The 20,584-nt window shown below is 36.4% G+C and overlaps 1 protein-coding gene across 8 annotated transcripts in view; it reads right to left on the bottom strand.

Moving 5' to 3' along the window:
- FAT1 (FAT atypical cadherin 1) overlaps positions 1–20,584 on the bottom strand; it is a 112,160-nt gene that overhangs the window by 22,147 nt on the left and 69,429 nt on the right. For all 8 annotated transcript variants that reach the window (XM_014281583.3, XM_055706175.1, XM_055706198.1 and 5 more), the window contains 7 exons: positions 13,944–14,219; positions 13,514–13,724; positions 6,897–10,964; positions 6,064–6,260; positions 4,504–4,657; positions 2,819–3,052; positions 1,166–1,555 (listed from right to left, as the gene is read on the bottom strand). In XM_014281583.3, coding sequence (XP_014137058.2) covers positions 1,166–1,555; positions 2,819–3,052; positions 4,504–4,657; positions 6,064–6,260; positions 6,897–10,964; positions 13,514–13,724; positions 13,944–14,219 — 5,530 coding nt within the window. The remainder of the gene's footprint in view (positions 1–1,165; positions 1,556–2,818; positions 3,053–4,503; positions 4,658–6,063; positions 6,261–6,896; positions 10,965–13,513; positions 13,725–13,943; positions 14,220–20,584) is intronic.

Genomic DNA, 20,584 nt, shown 5'->3' with positions numbered 1-20,584 from the left:
ACTTTTGATTTTGGTTTGACAAATACTCAGCTTATTCAGGGCTTGATTTGTCACTGTAAAGCTGGAGCTACACAGTGAAATGATCAGGCTTTACAAGTAAAAGTAAAAAGGTGAGAAGTTCCTGCCATTACTACAAAAGATTCACACTTTAAAACTACCTGGCTCACATCTTGTAACAAAAAAAAACCAAAAAAAAAAAAACAAAAAAAACTATGTTTAGAAAATGTCCTTTTCATAATTTTCTATTAAAACTAACTAAAAATATGAAATTACCTTTAACTTTCCTTGCAAACAGCATTAATGTCAGGCATGGAGTATGCAAAGATAGTAAGAGAAGTATCTGACCACGAATCACGAATTTTGATTGATAGAAATGTCAGAGTTAAAGTGTGAGTTTTTAACTGGCTAGTTAAGATAGTGCAGTCCCAAACATACACTCTGATTTGCTGCTGGAGGAGTGTTTTCCTGGAAACTTTTTGCTCCTTTCAAGTATGTGAAGAAGTTAAACTGGCAAAGTACTTCTATAACGTAGTACCAGCGTGCACACTGGAAAAAGCAGCTGGAAGAACTATTAATTTTAATTACACTGGTATAATTAACTGCCAGTAACTTTTGGGCAGAAATCTTATTTTACAAAAAAAAATAATCAAACTTTACCAGAAATTAACTCTAGAAAAAGAACTACATAAGAAAGAAAAACTAGAATTGATTTATATATTGATTTTTAAAACATAGTTATCATTAACAGGGAAAAATTCTCCGCAGAACCTAAATGCTTCCTGAGACTAAATCTGACTAATGTACAAGCCTAAAATCTCCACTGTCATGCTGCATATATGATTAAACAGAATATTCCAACCTTTCTTTAATGGCATATTAAACATCTCTAGAATTACTGTCTTTGTGGACCAATGGCTAGTTTTCCCTATCAATTTAATTTCTGATCTTTCGTTTACCCATTCTGGCCACTCAGTCCGATTGTATAGCCTTTGCTTCTGCACTGCTGTTAGTGTGCTGGCAAAATGAGAACAGACAGTAGGACTGGCTTTACAGCCAGGGCGATGCACACAGATTATACGTAACTTATTTGGTTGAATTACTGTAGAACACAGCGTGGCACTGTCCTTGGTTAGCCTAAAGTATAGTCACAGATGTAATCTGTTACCTGTTGTTGAATCGATGCTGAATTTTCCATGTTCATTCCCACTGACTATTGAGTATGTGATTTCAGCATTGGCTTCGATGTCCCTGCTTGCAGCATATATCTGGAGAACTTCAGTTCCAACCAAAATGTCCTCTGATACACTTGCACTGTACTCCCTATGCTCAAATACAGGTGGATTATCATTTATATCCAAAACAGAAACTATAAGACTACTTGTTGAAGACAGTCTTCTAGGTAAACCTTCATCTGTAGCTTTCAAAGTTAGAGTGTACACAGATTGTAATTCCCGATCCAAAGGCTTCTCCAAACGAATGATTCCAGAGAATTCATCAATAGAGAACTGACCCTCTGCAGAGTTCACCAGTGAATAATGGATTTTATGGTTCATCCCTGCATTTTGAAAATAATTGTAGAGTATGAAGCAACCATTAAAATACACCAAAATAGTAACAGATCTCTTAGCTATAGAAATAAAATATGCATGTTGAATATTCGTGTTAAAATAAATCTCAGCAAGAATTAAAGGCTCTTGTGAAAGGAAGAATTATTTCCAAAAAGATGTAATGATTAAAGATATTAAGCTAACGCTTCATTGCACTGATTTTCTGCCACACAAAACCCATGAAGCATGGTTCTGCTTCAGTCTCAGTAGCAGCTAATATGAAACAATTAGTAATATAAATCTAATTATAACTTTAGAATACCAGCATCTGCTTAGCAGGCTTATAGATAATGCAAGAAGGTATAGGAGAGTTAAGGCTGCATCAAATAACTAGACTCTATACCAGTAAGTTTATTTAAGAACCATGTCCCAGAATTAACAGGAACATAATTTTTGGCAACCTGCAAACAAAAAACCCACAGGTTTTTTGGCCAAGTATTTTGCTCCTCTGAAGCCTCAAGGACTAGCGAAGTGTGAAAACATTTGTCTGTTACCTTCAAATTCAGCAACCCAGCTTTATTATAGCACAAAGCAGGCCAGTTGTTTTGCAAGACTGAGGCAACTACTAATTAATACTATCTGATTAATAAACTGATGATATATGGAAACCACATGCCTTTAAAAAGACCTTATGCTGTTGTACTCCTTACAACAAAGCCTAAGAAAAAACTCTTTCTAATGTTACTTTCAGTTCATGTTCACTCAAATACTTGTAACTAGAGAGTAAAGATAAAGGGACAGCAAAACTCTTAACAGGGTAGCACATACAGAAAGCTACAGTTGACCAGGGTTCCCTTCACGGTATGATCATCGATGGCTAGTCTGAGAAGCACACATTCAAGAATCTATGAAAGCACATTTAAATGAACAGACATGGCTTGATCTTTTTACTTACACCAGGAGTGAAAGGATGGACCTAACTCATCATAACGTTATTAGCTTATCCCACTACAAATATCCTACATTTTTGTCTCTCTCCCACCCTTTTTTTTGCAGAGACACAAAAGGGATGTCTTCCACGCTACTCACACAGGGAAGTCACGTGTTATATGATTTAATAGATCTAAATATATCTTTCAGGAGTCTAATCCTGAGCAGTATTGAACATCTGTCAGTTCTACTGAAAGACTTAACACCTGTCAGGATAGAAATAAACAAACATTACTGTAACTCTGAGACCATGACAAAAGTACTGGTCAAAGACTGCATACCTGCATCTGCATCTGTTGCCTGCACTCTTGTCAAAAGGGTTTTAGGCTCTGTGTTTTCAAATACTGTAATGGAGTAAGGATCAGCTGTAAACTCTGGGGCATTATCATTCACATCCTCAAGAGTCAGGATAATATTAGCTTGGCAGGATCTTCCTCCTCCATCTGTGGCTTTCACTAGAAGATTATACACTGCTTGCTGCTCACGATCAAGTGGCATTAATGTTTTCAATTCACCTATAAACAGAGTAACACACGTAAGCTGATGCAAGTTGCAAGACTTAAGTGTCCCTAACATGTTTTCCTATAAAATCCTTGCACTCAGAAAAACTAAACAATTTTCTTTTTGATGGTAATTTCATCAGTGGCTAAGTCAACAGCTGTACTGCACTTAATGAGCTCCACTTTGGGCAAAACATGTCAGTGGCATGCCTTTTCAGCTTTAAAAGATTAAATATTAAAATTGCCTACCTCTTTTTCAAATATCTCTGACACAGAAGTCAGCTGAAGTAAAAATACCTGACAGTGCAGAACGACAGAATGTGTATACATGCACAATTCCATTCCATGCATTTTTGTGTAAAGAAAATGAAATTATTAGAACTCTGGCTTTAACAATATGCAAGGCAAAACCGACGTTACGGTTTTCCTGGGCTATTTAATTGTGTTCCTTCCACAGCTATTGAGCTGACTCTTCTCTAAGATTCAATAAATAAAGAGAGCTATTCACACTATCAAATATAACTTGCTGCTACAGACAAACCTCTAGGTCTAACGCATACTTTCTTTCCAACGTGACAAAAACCACAATGACAGGCACAATGTGTAGACATTGTCTCCTTTTAACCAATGCAAAAAAGTATTCTGTTTATGAGTATTTTAGCCTCACCGATTCTGAATTTATGTAATGACATGCTGACACAGCACACAGGTGACAAAGTAAAAAGAAAAAAAAAATCCTTCTCATTTATTTTGCCACTGAAGTATTCTAATCACTTTCATCCATATTTCCACTATATCATTGTATGTATCTTTTTTACATTTTTCTACATTGTTTACTGCTCCTTTCCTACTATTTGTCTACTGCAGCTTGCAGAGCACAGGGATTCTGGCATTAGCTTTGACCTGCATTATAATGCAGAAGACACAAATGCCATGAAAACCAAAGTCAGGCAAGTTGAAAGTTAATCTCATTTATATAATGCTTCCAATAGAACTGGAGGCACTTTTGTTTTTACTATGGAAAGGAAATTTGTTGCTCCATCTAACCTCATCCCATTTAATATGCCAAACCAAATGATGACACACAGAATCTGAATGAAGATATTTTCAGTTATAAACCATTATGGCTACTACTACAATGAATATAGAAAATATAAAATTTATAGCATTCCTTTGCTCCAGTCGCTTTGGCCATGGAAGTTTCTGGCCTTGGGGCAGTCACCCTATTTACTTTTTAGCTCCTCATATATTAAAATACTTGCCTTTTCCCTGACTCTTACTCAATATATTATTAGCATTTATGTGGAAATGTGGAAATTAAAATGTGGAAACTCACATTTTAAAAAGTTACAAACTCACTCTTAATGGAAAGCTTAAAGTACTGTCATTTATGTATATCTTAATATAATAGTAAAACATTTTAAAAAATGAGGTGAAGACTGGAATTTTGTATAAACTATTATTACCTGTATCTGGAGTGAGTCTGAATTTTTCTGCTCCTGTGCCATGCAGCGTATAAGTAATTTCTGCATTGGAACGAATATCTGCATCTGTAGCAGATACCTGCATTATCAGTTTGCCAGGAAGGGCATCCTCAGGAACAGAATCAGTGTATAAACCCTGGAAGATTGTAAAGTTACATTGTAAGACTAAACATATGAAGTAAGCAGAGCTTGGAAAGGGGAGGGGAAGAAGGAATGACAGATGAGATAACATCCTGTTTGAATGTTTGGTAACATATGAAGTGAATCAGGGGATGAAATGCCTGAAAATGAAAAGAACTTACAATTTTCTAATTAATTACCTCACATTTATTAATTATTCAGAAAGGTAATTAATACTGCAACCATAAGGGCTCTTTAGTAGCACTGCATAGCTGAGAACTCTAAACACTTGTAACTGATTAACTGATAATTAAATGCATTCCCAAAATAGGAGTTACACATTTTTGGTAATTTCAGTGTCTTCTCTTTTGGTAAATCATCTTTTTTAGGTCTGACTCAATCTAGAAGAAATTGATACCTGCCTTTTCCATAATGGCATAAAATAAAAGCTTCCAGTTTAAATAAAAGCTAAGAAAAAGCCACCCATAATTTAAAGGCACTAAGCACTCGCACAGCTCACCCATGTCAGGGACGTGCGTTAAATTAGTACTGAGCCTTATAACACCAATATTAACAAAGGAAAAAAAGCTAAAACCACGGACTTATCAGTCTGTATATAACTGTAATCATTTATATAGAAGTAACCATCATAAACATTGACTAAGAAAAATAATTCCATGCTCGCTGTATACTTGATCTTTCCCAGAACAAGAAAAGATTTCCACTTGGTGACATCAAATCTGTGTTTAACAAGATGGCTATGACAAGTCCAAGTGTACCAAGGTAAAATAAAATAGGTGACTATGAAAGCCCAGGGCGTCCTTGTAAAGGCAATTACATATTTTGCAGGGTCCATCTTTCTGGGTTTTTTGCCATTCTTTATTTTTCATGTCCATTTTTGCAGATCTAGTAAGGTAGATAATGTTTTCTTGTTAAAAAGCTTAGGGACTACAGAGTTTTGGTGCTGTTGAGTGCAACTGCAGGTTGATATTCCAGTCTTTTAAACTCTTTTATCACAGGAAATGCACAAATACTTCAACTGAGTGATGGCATACAGCCTTCTTTGAGATTTGACTTCCTTCAGAAAACAGAGCATATAAACTATCACAGCTGCAGCTGAAAACAGTTCCTTTTGGAAAAGTATGGATTCACACAGGAGAAATGTACTACAGTTCTCCTTATACTCTTAAAATACCCATCAAGTGTTAAAATTACATCAATTAATTGTCTTTGGATTTTCATTTAAGTAAATTGTCCATGAAATAACCTTTCTTTGAAAGCATTCTACCTTAATAGTCCAAATTTCTGTTACCAACATAAAAGGAATATCTATTTGTCCATCTCCTGATAAGCAGTTTCAGAGAAAATTCAGATTTTTGTGTATGGAACCAGCGCACATGGACGATACAAGATTGTGCCTACCTTTTCACAAACAGGGTTATTATCATTGGCATCAAGGACTTTAACCTCCACCACAGCTTTAGTTGCGAAGGTCCCATCAGTAGCTGTAATATTTAAAAGGTAATTATCCTTTTCTTCTCTGTCCAGAGGCTTTTTGACATAGACCTTCCATTCATTCTGTATATTTTCAATAGCAAACTGTCCCAAGGGATCACCTCCTGAAATATGAAAACAAACATTTAATTAAAGACAAGAGAGATTGCTACAATTACTCTGTCAACATTAAGTTATACCTAAAGAGGCGAAAAAAGAAGAAAAAAAAAAAAAAAGGGAAATAAGCAGCCACTCTCTGTGGCTCTATAGTGCAATAGCTTCATTTTCCAGGTAGGTATAGCCAGTAGATGCTCATACAACACATTTACTGCAGCCAACAATCTTTAAAAATAAATGAAGAAATTTAGGTAGCATTATAAATAACGTCATACCAAGACATACGCTAAACAACAAAACCAATACAATACTCCATTGGAAATTAATAGTCTATTATTTTGTGAAATGTCTTTTGTTTGTTCTTTAACCACCTCACTAATTTAAGTTAATTATACTTTTTAAATAAAATTTGAGACATAAGTAAATAATAACCATAGGAAAACATTTTAAGCAAGGTGCATATGAAACATAAAGCCATAGACCTGTTTTCTAAAACTTTCTTTTTCCCCTAAATACTTAAAAACCCACACGTTCTTTCTTTGCGGCTTTATGGTTTCAAATACTTCTCAATAATTTGAAAGCTGAAGTTATATCATTCCAGGACCACTCAAATAATTATACTGACATTACCCCAAAAGACTTACCTGTAATGTAATAAAAGACTTGTCTATTGGCTTCTTCTGTATCAGCATCAGTTGTACTCAAGATAGCAATCACCCCACCAGGAGGGTCATCCTCACTGACTGTTCCTTTATATATCTCTGCAGTAAAGCGTGGAGGATTGTCATTCACATCTGTAACAGTAACTTCAACCACAGCCATAGAAGACAGTTGAATTTTTTCACCCCGATCAGATGCAACCACTGTAATTTTGTATTTGTCTCGTTTCTCATGATCAAGTTCTTTGAGAGTGGTAACCCAGCCAGTTTCCATGTTTATGGCAAAAGACTCTATAATGTCTAGTTCTTGAGAAGGATCCAAGCTGTAAGTAACCTGCCCATTGAGTCCGGAATCTAAGTCAGTTCCTTTAACCTGGATGACTCTTGTTCCAGCTGGCATGTTTTCTACGATGAATGCTTCATACGGATTGGACTCCAAAACCGGTTTGTTATCATTTGCATCTTTTACCTGAATGCTTACCTCTACTGAGGAAACAACACTATAATCTTCATTTGCATACTGTGCTTGAACTGAGAACTGGTACCATTTAGTTGTTTCATGATCAAGATTCTTCTCAAGTTTCAACTGTCCAGTCTGTCGGTCAATCACAAAAAAATCATCTTTATTGCTTTCCGGAGTGCTCCCTTTAATCAGACTATATACTAAAGTCTGATTATGCTCTGCTTTGATAACATCTATCTCAGTCCCAATTGGAATGTCCTCAGAAACCATGTAGGAATAAAATGGCTCTGAAAATTTTGGAAGAGACACTTCTGGTGGGAGTATTCTAGCATAGACAGGAACAACTGACTCTTTTTTGGGGGATCCACCATCGACCGCTCTAACAAAGAAGGTCAGAAACTCATTTTCTAAACCAATTAAGCTTTCTTTTGTAGTAATTATACCTGACAGTGAATCAATTTCTAAATTCTCTTTAACATTTTCAGATTCTGCTTCAATAGCATATGTGATGTCTGCATTTGTACCTTCATCAGCATCAGATGCCCAGATTTTAATGACAGAAGTACCCCGCGGAACATCAGACCCAATGTTTACTTCATATTCTGTTGCTCGGAATTGAGGAGCATTATCATTGTCATCTGTAAGTATTACATTAACAGTACAGAAAGCAACTTTTCCTCCTGAATCTTTGGCCATTAAACTAATGGCAATTACTTTTTCTGCCTGTGTTTCACGGTCAAGCTTTTCGGAGGTAAATATCTGCCCTCTCTCATTTGTGTAAAATCTGTCTTTGGCAAAGTCATTCACAATGTGATAAGTGATGTGGCCATATGTACCAGAATCTTCATCTGTTGCTTTAACTTCAGTCACCAAAGTATGCAACGGAGCATTTTCTGCTAGTTCAACCTCATATTCGTTCTGGCTGAAAACAGGACTGTGCATATTGGCACTGGTTACAGTTATATGGACTTGAGCTGAGCTTCTGAAGACCCCATCAGAAACAGACACGTTAAGATTATAATGTGACTTCAGTGTCTGTCTGCGTAGGTTTGAGGTGGTGATAATGCCAGTTTTACTATCAATTACAAAATTCTTTAGATCATTGCCTGTCAGAATGGAGTATTCTAGCTTGTCAACATCTGAAGTATCTGCATCTGAGGCTTGCACACATGTCACAAAATGCCCTCGGGGAGCCAGTTCACTAATTTTAGCTTCATAAAGTAATTGGTTAAAGAGAGGGGGGTTATCGTTGAGATCAGTTACATCAACAGTTACAACAGTATCACTGCTCAAGGGCAGCATACCACCATCTACAGCCCTTATTAGTAATTTGTGTTGTTTAATTTGTTCATAGTCCAAAGTTCTTGCTGTAACAATGAGTCCTGTGCTGCTATCTATATGGAAGTAGTCATGACTTTCACTATTATCCTCAACCAAGTGATAGGAAATCCCCCGGTTCGTTCCAGAATCAGCATCTGTAGCGCTCACTTGTACAACAGATGTTCCAGTGACAGATGCCTCAGAAAGGGTTGCAGTGTAAGACTGCTCTGTAAACACAGGAGGATTATCATTGATGTCTTCCACAATTATGTCTACAAACACATCAGCGTGTGCCCCAGTTAGGGAATCTGTTGCTCGAATACTCAGTTTGTAGGCTGGATGAGACTCAAAGTCAAGAGGGCTAACAACATTTATAACTCCAGTGTTGAAGTTGATAGTGAACTGATTGAAAGGATCCCCATCTGTGATGCTGTAAAGCACCTTAAGTCCTTCTGGGCTGTTCGCTTGTACATGTACCACAGGACTATGGAGGTGAATGTTTTCTGGTATCTCTGCACTGTAGAAAGGCTTTTCAAAAACTGGCATAGCTTTACTCATAACCGTAATTGGGACTATAACTTCAGCAGAAAAAGCAGGGTCCCCTCCATCTTTTGCTACTACTGTGACCAGATGCTCCTTATTTCGTGTGTCTGGTTCAAACTTCTTCTTCAATGAGATTTCACCATTGGGATCAATTTGGAAATATTCATGATGTTCTTTGAGATAGTAATGCACCTCTCCATTTCTGCCTGTATCTTTATCTACTGCAGTGACACGTTGAATAACATGGCCTACTTCAGAGTCTACTTTAACAACAGCATAATATGGAAGATTGACAAAAAATGGAGCATTATCATTTACATCTTCTACTGTGACTTTAACTACAATGTGTGCAACAACTGATGGTTTATATTCCTCTGTCACTTCTATGACCACATCAAAAGATTCTTGCTGTTCACGATCAAATGGTATTCCTGTTGTTGAAAGGACTCCTGAAGTGGGGCTTATTTTAAATCTGCTGTCTGGATTCAGAATATGGTAAAACAAAGGCTCATTTATTTGATTCCCTATAGCAGTAACAACAGCTATTGTTTTTGCCTCTGTGGAATTTTCCTGCACTGTTGCAGAGTAAGAACTCTGTGTGAACTTCAGCTGGCTTGCTTTGCTTTCTTTCACATTAATTTTTACAGATGCAGTGCTTGCAAATCTACCATCAGATGCTCTCACTGTTAATTCGTATCTGCTTCTTAATTGAGTTGTATTTTGTACAGTTATATCTCCAGTCTTAGGGTTTATTGAAAATTTTTCTCCAATGTTGCCTTCAATAATGGAATAAATTAATTGTGGAAAAATTCCTGAATCTGCATCAGTGGCATTTACGCTGATGACTTTCACGCCTTTATAGGTTGGAACCAAAATGGATGTCTCATATAACTCTCTTGAAAACACAGGAGGGCAATCATTGATGTCAATTACATAAATAGTAACATTAGCTGCATATTCTGCATATAAACGTGGTATCCCCTTATCATGTACTTGCACTGAAAAGTGGAAAATATTTGTCTCCTCATAGTCCAGACTCATTACCGTCCGAATGGCACCAGTGCTAGAATCAATGGCAAAATACTTGTGGACAGATGGTTCAACAATTTGATAAACAAGCAAAGCATTATATTCTTTATCAGCATCTGTAGCTCGAATTACTAATGGGACATTCTTTTCAGTCAGAACCACACTGTTAATTGAAGCTGATTCACTGATGAGTCCTGTATATTCAGCCTGCAAAAAAATTGGTGTATTGTCATTCTCATCTCGAATGTGTACCAAAACGGTTGCATTAGTGGACAAGCCAGCCATGTTTGTTCCTTGCACAGTTAGAGTGTAAATAGGAAAAGTTTCAAAATCAAGTGTCTTCTGAGAAACAATGACACCTGAGTTCGGGTTGATAGCAAAGGCATCGCCTACATTACCGTCTTTTATTTCATAAACTACAGAAGACTGACTGTATGCTGTCACCATTCCAACAAAACTGCCAATGCTGGCACTTTCACTGATTTCTGTAGAATATTCCTTTGCTGTGAATTTTGGTGAGGCATTATCAGAAACCGTAACAAGTATATGCACAGAGGTCAGTTCACTCATTGGAGGATCTCCTTTGTCTGTAGCTTTTACCATCAGGTTGTATTCTTCCTGGTTACTACGATCTAATTCCTTCGCAATTTTAATCGTACCCAAAATGGGATCTATAAAGAAGGAGTTTCCAATATTCCCTGTGAAGAAAAAGAGAAGTAATTAAGAAAGGCATAAAGAACTTAAAGGATGATTGCTTATTTAGCTATATACTAAAAAAGGTCACGTAGCAAGAACACAGAGAATATTAAAAGTTTCTTAGTTTTGTTTAACAAACACTTGTTAGCCTCTCTGGAAAGTTTTCTGTAACCAAGTGTTAGCACTAATTCTAACGTTACTTGTGGAAACATTGCATAAAACATAGTTAGCAATGCCACCCAAGCCTTGAAAATAAATGCAAAAATATGTGTCATTTTCCAATAAGAAACTTTAAAAGGATAACAAGTTTTTTTGCAAGTTTCAACATTATAAATTATGTATTTTCTTCAAATTATATTTGTCATTTAGTTCCTGTTTAAGTCAACTTAAATATCTACTGAAGCTGGAAGAAAATTATATTCAGAAGTTAACACTGGAGGAATACAAGTTCGATTTTATGATTTAAAATAATTAGATTGCTTTGAAAAGAGGTGTTTTAATGATTTCACACTTGTGAATCTTAATTGGTTATGCAAGTATTGTTTAAATCACTGCTTTAAAATTAGTCTTTCTGAAATGGACCAATAGTTCTCTCTATCCTAACTTCCTATTAATACATAGGCAAGTTATTCCCTGTGAGAGTATTAGAAAAATGTACTACCTGCTGAGGATTACCAGCTGCTGTTTGATAAACACTCGTTTTCTTTATATTTTCAAATATATAGCTGAACTACACTGCATACAATATTCAGCTCATGTACTAATATAGTAAGATTTAACATTTTACTTCCTTAAAAAAATTACAATATTAAAGCCATGTTCTCAGTATGGAAAAAATTCATTAAGAACTTCTGAGTTATGCACACAAGTAGGCAAGAAGGGATTTTTTTGTTGTTTTTTTTGTTTGGGTTTTTTATTTTTTAGTGGAGGCTCTAAACACAGTGGCATTCTTAGAATATCCCATTACAAATCTAAGCAGCCATTACAAGCATTTAAGGAATGTTCCTTCCATATGCTTTGAACGTCACTCATAAAGCTTTAACCTCCCAGTAGAACACAGTTCTGTAAAACAAACCTTACACGTCTTACATTTACTCGTACAAAAAGCTAGCAGAAAGGAAGAGAACAGGATGTAATTTCATTCTAGACAGCACATGCACACACATTTTTGTTCTTGCCATGCTTTGGCATTTGTAAAACAAGCACTACTGAAATGAGAAAGGCAAAAGAAAAGTTTCATGGACATTAGTGTCCTGTTTAGTAAAAAGGTCATATTTCTACAAATAACAGAAAACATATATCTTAAGCAACTTACAAGACACTTCAATAAATTTTTCAGAGTATCATAATCACAGCTATGTTTTAATACAGTATTAAAGTGTGTTTTCATATAGAGACAACACTTTGGGGGAAGAAATCGAAGATATTTACAGTAAACAATTCCTATGCTTTACCAAGCAACTTATGTAAAATAAAAACGCATTTGCACCTATCAACTGGCATACAACAGTAACTGAATAACTTTTTACCTACTGTTCTCTTCAGTATCTAGTCTCTCACACTTATTACTGGGACGTTTATTTTAAATTACTGTTTACCTTTAAAGTAGTAGTGCACATAGGCAATGAAATTTAAATACCACCCCCCCACCCCACCCCCCCCCAAGTCATAGTGCCTAAATAGTTCAGGACCTTGGTAATGACAGGCTTGTATCTAGACTTAATGGACTGAACCAAAACTCACTTCCATCTGGTAAGTGAACTCCATCCATGTTATACTGTTTTCATATTACTCAAAATCGCCATGATTTGAATTGCACTGTTAATAGGCAAGTTCAGAAAGATACTCTGATGTTAAAAATAAGCAGCAGTACCTAACGTTCTTCTCTAGCCCGCATTCTGAAAGGACCCTTAATGTCAAATTGACTAACTATTAAATAATGTATTACACTTTTTCTCGAGCTATAACAGTAGTCCCACTATCTAAAATCAGCCAGAGGGAACCATGCAAAACAACCCCTTGCTTGCTACATCTATCTGAAAGTTCACCTTAAAAACTGGGACTATTTAGTGGTTAACTATATGGATATTTCTACGTTATTTTTTAGTTCCTTTCCTTCACATTGTGCTAAATACAAAAGCACTTGTCTCAGGCTCTTACTGTTTTCATCAAATTCTTGCTTTGCATATGCCATAAAATTCCACTTATGTTATCAAAAAATAATGCTTTTTTTAAGATCTGAAATGTAATGCTTCCGTAACTTCTAAAGAACACCCCCCTCCTAAGGGTTTAAAGGTAGCTTTCTTTTCTGCTGTAAGTAAAATGTTCCAAATGTAGCTGAAGGATAACATAAACAGCTAAGGGAGGGAGATGAATATTTGTCATTGTGGTTTTCTTTTAAATGCTGAAGCTGTACCGTAAATAAATCAAACAGAATACAACACATACACTTCTTTTTTTTATAGCTATTGCTTTATGTGTCTACAGTTGAAACAAAGTATTAGCAAGCACTGTTTCAAAGTAAACTGAAGATGTGAGAAAGTCAATATACCTGATTCAATAGAGTACACAATTTCTGCATTTTTTCCTTTGTCCTTATCTAATGCTGTAACCTGGAGTACTGCTGATCCAACAGCTGCTGACTCATACACTCGTCCTTCATAGGAAGAGCTGGTGAACCATGGAGCATGATCATTTGTGTCACTAACATTAATGATGATTCTAGCATAGTTGCGCTTTACAGGAACATCTTGATCTCGAACCTGAAACAGTTAGCATATTACTAGTAATTAGCACTGTTATTTCAGTAGTTCACCAAATATTAGTACTAATTCAAGGTTCAATCTGTACCAGTCACAGAGACAAAGACTGCATACATATTAAACATAAAAATACACGTCTGAATTAAGGGGACAAATTAAAAAGACATAAAAAAAGATCCATTAGTTACTGTCTACAGAAGAAATTTTGTATTTATTTACCATTACTGTAAGGATATGTTGGTTCATGGTCTCATGATCCAGTTTTTCTGAAGTATAAAGAGAGCCAGTTGCAGGGTCCAGACGAAATTTTTTAAGACTGATGGGATCAGTGCTGCCCTGCATAGTGTAAATCAATTTATTCTTCTCATCTCTGTCTGTGGCACTGACTTGCAGAATTTCTGTCTCTGGTATGGTGTCTTCAGGTATAACAACTTCATACTTCGAAGCAGAAAACTGAGGCCTATGATTATTTGTGTCTATAACTTTGATGTACACCTGAAACAATACAATAGGAAAAGGAATAGATTGATGACATTTGGGAAACAGAGATGAAAAGATGACATTTCATTATATATCAGACCATAATACTGAAGTAATTCCTCCTCAAGGCAACTTTTTTTTTTCCCCCCCTCAGGGACGGGGAAAGATCTAAGAAGTGTGGGGAAGAAGGATCTCACTAAACCAAATCTGCCTCACATTCCTCAAAGTCAAACCAGAAATCTATACTATCAAAAATGCCTTAGGTAAAATACCTTAAAGGGAATGATTTTTGTCTAAAGCAAGACAAAAAAAAATCCTTGGTAATTCTGGAATTAAAAAAAAAATAATTACAAAAAATTCTCAATGTGGACCTCAGGGTGGGTAAAAATCCTTTTTATTTTAAGCAATATTCTCCAAGGCAGTGGATGCACTGTACTCCTCCTCACCCTCACACAGAAACAACCCTCTTTCAACTCCTTACACTCCCAAGTCTAGGCAAGAATGGAAAAGTGGTGGAATTCCTACAGAAGTACATTACTTTGAAGAATCACAGGTATTGCTTGCTCTTCTTCAGCAATGTAGCACAATCTCAGCATAGGTAACTGTTCACCAACACAATTTCTCTGAAGTTAAATTAACATAGATACTTCAAATTGCACTTTCCTACAGAAGTTCAGCTGGCTTCACCTATGTGCTATGCAGGCAATGTTCTCTTCATCTGAGTAATAATGTTTACTGAAACCACACAAGATCCCTGCGCACCCACTTGACTTACACAGCATCTAACTCTTGTATAAAAGGCATAAGACACTCAGCCACCATCCTGTTCCTTCAACAGTGATAACATCAGATGAGTAACAGTAATGCTGAGAAGTTGGCAGGTGGACAGCAAAGCTCCAAGAACACATGGCCAAATACAAGTTTATTGTGTGCTGCACATACAGCCACACTTTTAGCCACCCAAAGGTTAGCTGCTTTAAATAAGTTAGTTGTGCCATCAACAGGTGTTTAAAATAACTACTTATGATATCATAAGTTGGTTGAGTTCTCTCTGAATATACTTATTGCTTTCCACTGATACCTGGTGGAGTCTGGAGATGTAAATTTGGACAAGGTACCAAACTGCATGTCGTAAAAACTAGATGAGATGAATCCTCCTTGTGGTAAATAATAAGGAAATGCCATGTATGCTGCTACAGGAAGAGGAAATTTCCTCAGCTTTGCCCTTGCAAAACTAGAATCTGACATTATTCTTTTGTTAAAACTTGCAACAAGGTAATTATACTGAGCTCCACCGCCAGACCACAAGTCAGGGCAGGGAGGGGAGGCACATGTAGGTATGGGCACACATGTTGCCGTCCACAGCCACACATACAAGCCTCAGACTTTTTTAGTAGCTGTAGTCCTAGGCTTTACAGGTCACTGGGCCATAATCCAAAAAACAGTACATTTAGGGAAATATTCATAAACATAGGTAGTTTTTCAGTGTTTGAAACGGTCTGTTACAATAAATACAATCTTTCACTGCAGAGGAAAATGCTGCCTCCCACAATTTATTAGATTTCTTGGAAAATGGAAGAAATAGGAAATAAACTACTATTTTGGCACATTGATAAAATCTCTTGCAGGATATTGCTATGGAGACTGTGGAGTTTGTTTTTGTCATGGATTAGAAACTGAAAGAAAAGAAACAAGGAGTTGGAATAAACATTGATTTTCAGTGGGGAGAAAAATTAATGGTAGGTGACCCAGGATACACATTAAGTCAAGTATTTAAATACATTCACTAACAAATTCAACTGAAAAATGAACAGCAATAATTGAAAGAACATGACCTTAAATATGTGATATTTTTTAGATTGTCATGATCAGAGAGGATGCAATTAAAGTCACACAAGCACAGTTGGTTTCCTTTAAAATTCTGTATAAGTAAAATACATTTTAATGCACCTTGGAAGAAGAAATATGGAAGGGTCCACTACAGTCACTTACATGGCATTTTAGTAAAAACACCTGCTCATTGAACATTGGTGATCAGGAAAATGAAAAATTAAACCAAATGAAGACAGCAAACAAATTAAAAAAAAAAAGGCGGAACCCCCCAACCCTCAATATGAACTAAACTATACAAATATGTTTTTATAAATAAAAGGAGAATAGACCACATACAATTACAACACCAGATTAATGGATACTATGCTTTAAAAATTAACATGTAAATTTTTTTATTCAATTCCCATCCCCAAGAGATTTTTAAATTGACTCAGAAAAACAGTAAGTAAAAAGATAAAGTGTCAAATTTGATGAATTTAAATCAAAATTGCTATTTAAGTTCAGGTTTATCCCCCCCCCCGGAAATACAGAAACTTAGATAAAATCAGAGATGAGAAAGAAAGCAATCCCAGAGCAATTGTGTTAGATGAATCTTTGGAGTGGATGGCCACCTGTGCTGAAGGTACTACAAAATGGATACAGAAAACCAGTTTTTCTAGAATGGAGCACCACAAAAAATGGTGCAAAGTACAAAGTTAAATTCCAGGAATGTAGTGACTCTGAAACCAACATTGGTAACTGCAAAACTAACCACATAGCCAATAAACCAGCTTAACCGAGATCTGATCTGTTGATCATACCCTCAGGACTTAGCATTAACTTCCTCTGGTATTAGCTCATGAAGTGGTTAAATTGACCTTACTGCTAAACACATAAGGAGACATCCTCCAAAAAGGTACTGTTGGGCTAAGCAGATAGTGCTATGCATTTTGAGGAACTATTAAATATGAATTATTAAGAAAAAATATTACTAAAGAATACATGTAAAGACTCAGTCACTATGAGTGGCTTGCTCAGGTATTCTATTAGTTGTCAAATGACTGACTCAGGCATGCAGTTTTTCTCCGCACCAGCACACACAACTACAAATATACAATTTGATCTATTAGTGCAATCATTTTAAATGTAAAGTTTATCCCAGACTCAAGTGAAAGGTGTTCTAAGTACATACTTTAGGATTCAGGATTCATTCCTTACTCACTGATGTTACTTTACACTCCTCCACAGATTTGGGCGGACAAGCGTAATGTGAATCAAATGGCACCCTTTTAGTAACTTGGCTAACTGCAGGTATGCCGTGCTGCTTTAGTAAGGGGAGCAGCAGTTATGGGGAAAAGAATTATTCCCTTCTATTAGACACTCACTGGTGGGACTGTAGATCCACTATAGTTTTGGGCCTTGCAGTCCAAACCAGACCTTTGACAAACTGAAATAAACCCAGTGAAGGGCCATTAAAATCAATGGGGAACTAAAAGGCACTTAGAACCTGACAAGGCCCTGAACAACTTCAACTTTGCAGTTTGCTCTACTTTGAGTAAGAGTTTTTACTAGATGAATGCCAGGGGCTCCTTCCAATCTAAACCACTAAATAAATGTACTAAGGAAACCCTACTTTCAAGACAGGAATTCTTACTGATGCTAAGTGACAGGTGCTAGATGTGCAATTTCCTTTAAAATGTAAGAGGACCAAATTTTCATGTGAACTGTTAAGGTCTTCAAATTAAATGAAAGGCACCTGAAGTAATAATGACGAGTACCATTTTAAAGGCATGCACAGAAAACTATGGGTTCACGTGCCTGAGAACAAAACACATGAAAAGCTTGTGTTATTCCAAAGTAACACATCCAATACAATAAAATCAGCTATTGCGCATTTCACAGTGACATTATAAGATTAATTTCAAATGAAATACACTAATATATTCTTTATTTTGAGGGTGATTGTACACTGGAACAGGCTCCCCAGACAGGCTGTGGAGTCTCCTTCTCTGGAGACATTCAAAACCTGCCTGGACACGATTCTGTGCAAGCTGCTTTAGGTAAACCTGTGTTAGCAGGGGGGTGGACTAGATGATCTCCAGAGGTACCTTCCAACCCTGACCAGTCTGTGATTATCTCTTAAAGAAAGAAGCTGCATATTAAAGAGGCACACTATAGAAAAGTTTGACATTACTAGACCATAATGTGATCTCTGAAACAAAACGATGTGGAACTAAAGAAATGACTCATTTTGCAAGGCTATGCATGGGCTGTGTTGCACAACTGCCCTCTATTCACAGATATAACCTGGGTATACAGACAGAGAGTAAAGCAGCCCAGGATTATTTAAGGGAAGCACTGGAAATCTATTAACTATTTGACAGGCGAAACCTACATTTACATAGGAATGCATTGACTGCTAGTAAGTTACAGAGGAGATATGTGCCATTCACAAAACACACTCAGTGTGGAATGTTTAAACATGATGTTCCTTTGGATTGTTTTAATCTAATTTTTAATTTGCTGATTCTATGTGGAGTTTAAAATCTCCTCCTCTCTCCATTTATAATTACACTGATGTGTTTATAATAATTTCCATAAACAAGAAGTTATATTATCCAGAGACAATACAACTGCATACCAGTTCTAAAATGTCTCTGTGGAGCAGTGTGATGATCGCAAGGAAAAATGCACATTTAATCAATGAAGAATATTCTATCCTTCATTCCCAGAGCATAATACCCATATAAATTTTGCATAAATCAAGATTAAATATTCTGCACTAGCACAGTGATATGTAAAATGCTACAATTAGCTTTAAACCATCTTAAATAATACTTCCAGTGAAGAAAACCTGACAGACATAGCAACGACTGGAAGTGGCTATAGCTAGAAACAGGATTTTTTTTTCTTTCTTTTTGTTTTCCCTTCAAAAGCAACTCAATACTTCATATATTGCTACTTACAGCCTGTAAATAACCTTTTCTATTGCAGGCCAAAACATTATAAAACAAAAACATAAGTACATAGATTTTTTTTTTTTTTATTATATTCCTTCTCAGTGTGACACTAGTCATCTCTAACACCATCTTTCAAACACCAGTACTGTAGGCCGGGAATTTGTTTGTCCTTGTTTTGCATCATGCATTTGGCATCTAGATGCATGCAAAATTCTAATAGCCTCCACGCCTACTACTGCTGTATTTTTCAAAAAAGCTATTTTAACTTTTTTTTCTTAACTGAAGTCCTGAAAGAATTAAATGATTTACAGATGTTAATAGCCTGAGGCCAGCAAATGCCTTCTAGTTTAAAGTCAGATTCAATATACTCATTTTACACAAAAAGATTTTCGTTTCTTGTCCCCCTCCCTGATGTCTTGAAAATGTCACTTCCTTTTTCAAATTAAACGTAACATTACTTAATATGCAGTTAATCAAGGTCTGGAAATACAGTAAACAATTTAACAATGTTTACAGTAATTAATTTGTAAGCTAAAAGCATGTATGGCATATTGTTGTTCCTAATGTATGCACTCAGTATTCAGCATTTCTTTTGCCTGTCACTCCATTTTAACTGTTTATAAGCTCTTAGAAGAGTCCAACAACACATCAACACTCAACCTTTCATCATTATTTCAGCAGTAATGGAATTGACACGCTAGCAGCCGTAAATCACCCTCTGATCAACATTTTTAATTCCCCTGAAGTTTCATCTGAAATGCATCTTCTTAATGATAGTCCTGAATACTACCTTAACAGAGTAGTCCATTTGGGTGGGCCAGGGGTTACGGGGGAGGTAAGAGAATCAGTTCAAATCAGGAGTCTGTTCATGCACCAGCAGTTGCAGAGTCTGAATTAATCTCTACTCCTCCGTCTATACACTTCAGTAACATAAGACTCAGGCAGCAACAGTGTAACGTGCTTATCCCAGAAGCAGGAGAAAAAGAAAGACAATGCAAAGGAAAGCTCTGTGCTTGTTTGTAAAAGAAACCACAAACTCTGCTCTTGCCAACTCTAGCAGAGAGAGGAAAGGAAAGACATGAAAGAAAATCATACAAAAAACAGTCACAGAGATAATAAATTTGAGACTACTACTCCAATTCTTCTGCAGAGGACTGTTATGGTTAATGTTTATAATGCGCACTCTGCTTTACAAAATGCTAAAACAACAAATTCATTTAAAGAAATTGGACAAAAGGTACACTATACACTTCCAAGAACAACTAAATGAATCACATAACCCAGAGGAAGAGAAGGGGTGTGGGTGAAAGTATTTTTGTGACCTTACAATTCTTGGCTGTTCCGGAAGGCAAAGCAGGTTATGGTTCAACTGTGACAGCTCAGGATGCCTGCAATAAATTCAGCTACATAAGCAGCTGCACTGGATAGAGTATCTGCAGTCATCAAGAGCCCATATTCAGCCTTTCCTAGTCACCAGGCTACCCATGACACTCCACATGGTGGCATTTTTGACTGCATTCTTGGAAGGAGGGGAAGTGTGAGTGGAAAGCTTCTTGGTGTCTTTCTGACTTCCCTGGTGAAAGGAATTCTCTTCAAGTTGGATTTAGG

Source organism: Falco cherrug, chromosome 1, assembly GCF_023634085.1.
Source record: "Falco cherrug isolate bFalChe1 chromosome 1, bFalChe1.pri, whole genome shotgun sequence".
Taxonomy (NCBI): Eukaryota; Metazoa; Chordata; class Aves; order Falconiformes; family Falconidae; genus Falco; species Falco cherrug.
Note: the sequence above shows the minus strand (reverse complement) of the source record. Positions and strands in the feature narration are given on the sequence as shown.